Source organism: Eriocheir sinensis, chromosome 61, assembly GCF_024679095.1.
Source record: "Eriocheir sinensis breed Jianghai 21 chromosome 61, ASM2467909v1, whole genome shotgun sequence".
NCBI classification, from domain to species: domain Eukaryota; kingdom Metazoa; phylum Arthropoda; class Malacostraca; order Decapoda; family Varunidae; genus Eriocheir; species Eriocheir sinensis.
The window spans coordinates 8,901,590-8,904,089 of NC_066569.1; the positions used below are offsets into that span (position 1 = coordinate 8,901,590).

At 42.2% G+C, this 2,500-nt stretch overlaps 1 protein-coding gene across 6 annotated transcripts in view; it reads right to left on the minus strand.

The window, feature by feature from the left end:
- The window catches only part of LOC126986357 (cell adhesion molecule Dscam2-like), a 93,649-nt gene that overhangs the window by 72,169 nt on the left and 18,980 nt on the right, over window positions 1-2,500 (minus strand). For all 6 annotated transcript variants that reach the window (XR_007739624.1, XR_007739623.1, XM_050842413.1 and 3 more), the window contains exon 2: window positions 211-865. Coding sequence is in view for 4 of the 6 variants with exons in the window: in XM_050842413.1 (XP_050698370.1) it covers window positions 211-355 (145 nt within the window). In the remaining 2 variants the exon portion in view is untranslated. The remainder of the gene's footprint in view (window positions 1-210; window positions 866-2,500) is intronic.

Sequence of the window (2,500 nt, forward strand, 5' to 3'; positions counted from 1 at the left end):
TAGGTGATAAATCCCTCTTTTCTTTTTCCCTTCAACTTTTTCCCCTACCTAGAAGACATCCCCAACTTTCCTTCACAACCCAATAAATTTCTTAAACTTTTCACACTATTTTTCAGCATTTAAGGTTTTTTTTGGCATTGAAAGTGAAAAGCAAGAAATAAATAGATGATATACATAAATAAAAAAAATGTTACCTGTGCAATGACTTACCTGGGCGTGGCGGGAAGGTGCAGACGAGGAGGAGGAGGAGGAGGAGGTGCTGGAGAAGTGGAGGTGCTGGTGGTGGTGGTGGAGGTGGTTGGCGGTGGTGGTGGTGGTGGTGGTGGTTGTGATTTGCATTTGCAGCAACAGCCATGGTGTGTGTGTGTGTGTGTGTGTGTGTGTGTGTGTGTGTGTGTGTGTGTGTGTGTTTTAGTCCTAACAACCAACCACCTTTTATCTACTTCTCTGCCATCTCTCTCTCTCTCTCTCTCTCTCTCTCTCTCTCTCTCTCTCTCTCTCTCTCTCTGTTTTATATTTCAGCTTTTTTGGGGCATATCTACAAAGGGAGGAGGAGGAGGAGGAGAAGGAGGAGGAGGAGGAGGAAGAGGAGGAGGAGGAGGTTTAATCTACAATCTACTTAACGTCATCTCACTTAAGTATTGTAGTGAGATCTGGCAATGAGAGGCTTTGGTAGTAGTGGTAGTAGTAGTAGTAGTGGTAGTGATGGTGGTGGTGGTGGTGGTGGCAGTGGTAGTGGTAGAGGTGGTGGTAAAATGGTGGTGGTGGTGGTGGTGGTGGAGGTACTAGTGGTGGTGGTGGTGGTGGTGGTGGTGGTGATTGTGGTTGTGGTGGTAGTTAGTCTGGTATCCACACACTTGATATTCTGGAAGGAGTAAAAAAAAAAAAAGTTATTAATATCAACAACAACAACAACAACAACAACAACAACAACAACAACAACAACAACAACAACATGATATCCACAACAATGAAAAAAAGAATAAGCAAACAAAAAATTATGAAAAGAGAAAAAAAAAAGATGAAATAAATAAGGAAAGAGAAAAGGCTGTAGAAGAGGAGGAGGAGGAGGAGGAGGAGGAGGAGGAAGAAAAGTAGAACGAGGAGGGGGAAATGAAAAGAGGAAAGAGAGGGAGGAAGAGGAAATGAAGAGAAGGAGGAGGAGGAAGAGAAGGTGAAGGAAGAAGACGAGGAGGAGGAAGAAGAAGAAGAGGAGGAGGAGGAAGAAGAAAAACAGACCGAAGAGAGGAAAAGTAGATGGAGGAGGAGGAGGAAATGAAAACAAGGAAGAGGAGGAGGAGGAGGTGAAGGAAGAAGACGAAGAGGAGGAAGAAGAAGAAGAAGAAGAAGAAGAGGAGGAGGAAGAAGAAAAACAGACCGAAGAGAGGATAAGTAGATGGAGAAGGAGGAGGAAATGAAGCGGAGGAGGAGGAGGAGGTGAAGGAAGAAGGAAGAAGAAGAAGAGGAGGAGGAGGAAGAAGAAAAGTAGACATAGAGAAGAAAAGTAGATCAAGGAGGAGGAAATGAAAACAAGGAGAAGGAAGAAGAAGGAAGACGAGGAGGAAGAAGAAGATGAGGAAGAGGAAGAAGAGGAGGAGGAAGAGGAACACACAGGTAAACTCACATCTCTCGTCCCCCTCTCCACTAATTAAGAAGTTCGTATCACACCTGCACAGACAGACAGACAGACAGACAGACAGACAGACAGAGAAACAGACATGAAGGAAAGTTTTGAGAGGGGAATAATTAAACTAGAAACATTTATTACACTTGGAAACTCTTGACAAACAAAATAAGGGATAAAAAGAAGAAAAGATTAGGAAGGGAAATTGTTAGGCTAGGGAGAGGCAGTTATGGGTAGGCCTATATGCAGCTTATTCACGTTTCCCCATTTTTCTTTTCCTCCTTCTTTTCCTCTTTCTATAACTTCTCATTTTCCTTTTCTTCCTCTGTTTTCTTCTTTTTCTTCTTTAATCTTCCTCTTCCTCCTCCTCCTCCTCCTCCTTTTCCTTCACGGTTTCCCATTTTCCTCCTTTTCCTCATTTTCCTCCTTCTATAACTCCTCTTTTTCCTTTTCTTCCTCTTTTTTCTTCCTTTTCTTCTGTAATCTTCCTCCTCTTCCTCATCAGTATCTCCTCCTCCTCCTCCTCCTCCTCCTCTTCCTTCACGGTTTCCCATCTTCCTTTTCCTCCTGTTCCTCCTTCTACAAAAAAAGAGGAGGAGGAGGAGGAGGAGGAGGAGGAAGAAAAGTAGAACGAGGAGAGTGAAACGAATCATACAAAACAAACAAAAAAAAAACATATACAAAAATGATATATATACAAAACAAGACAAACACATACAATCACACATACAAAACACAAGAAAATAAACAAAAAAGAAAGAAAACAACTATATAACTCAGTCCCCCCAAAACAAACATCTTATAAACAGCAACACAAAAACAAACAAACAAGGAAAACAAAAACAAACACCACCCACTATTTCCTTCCCACCAGTC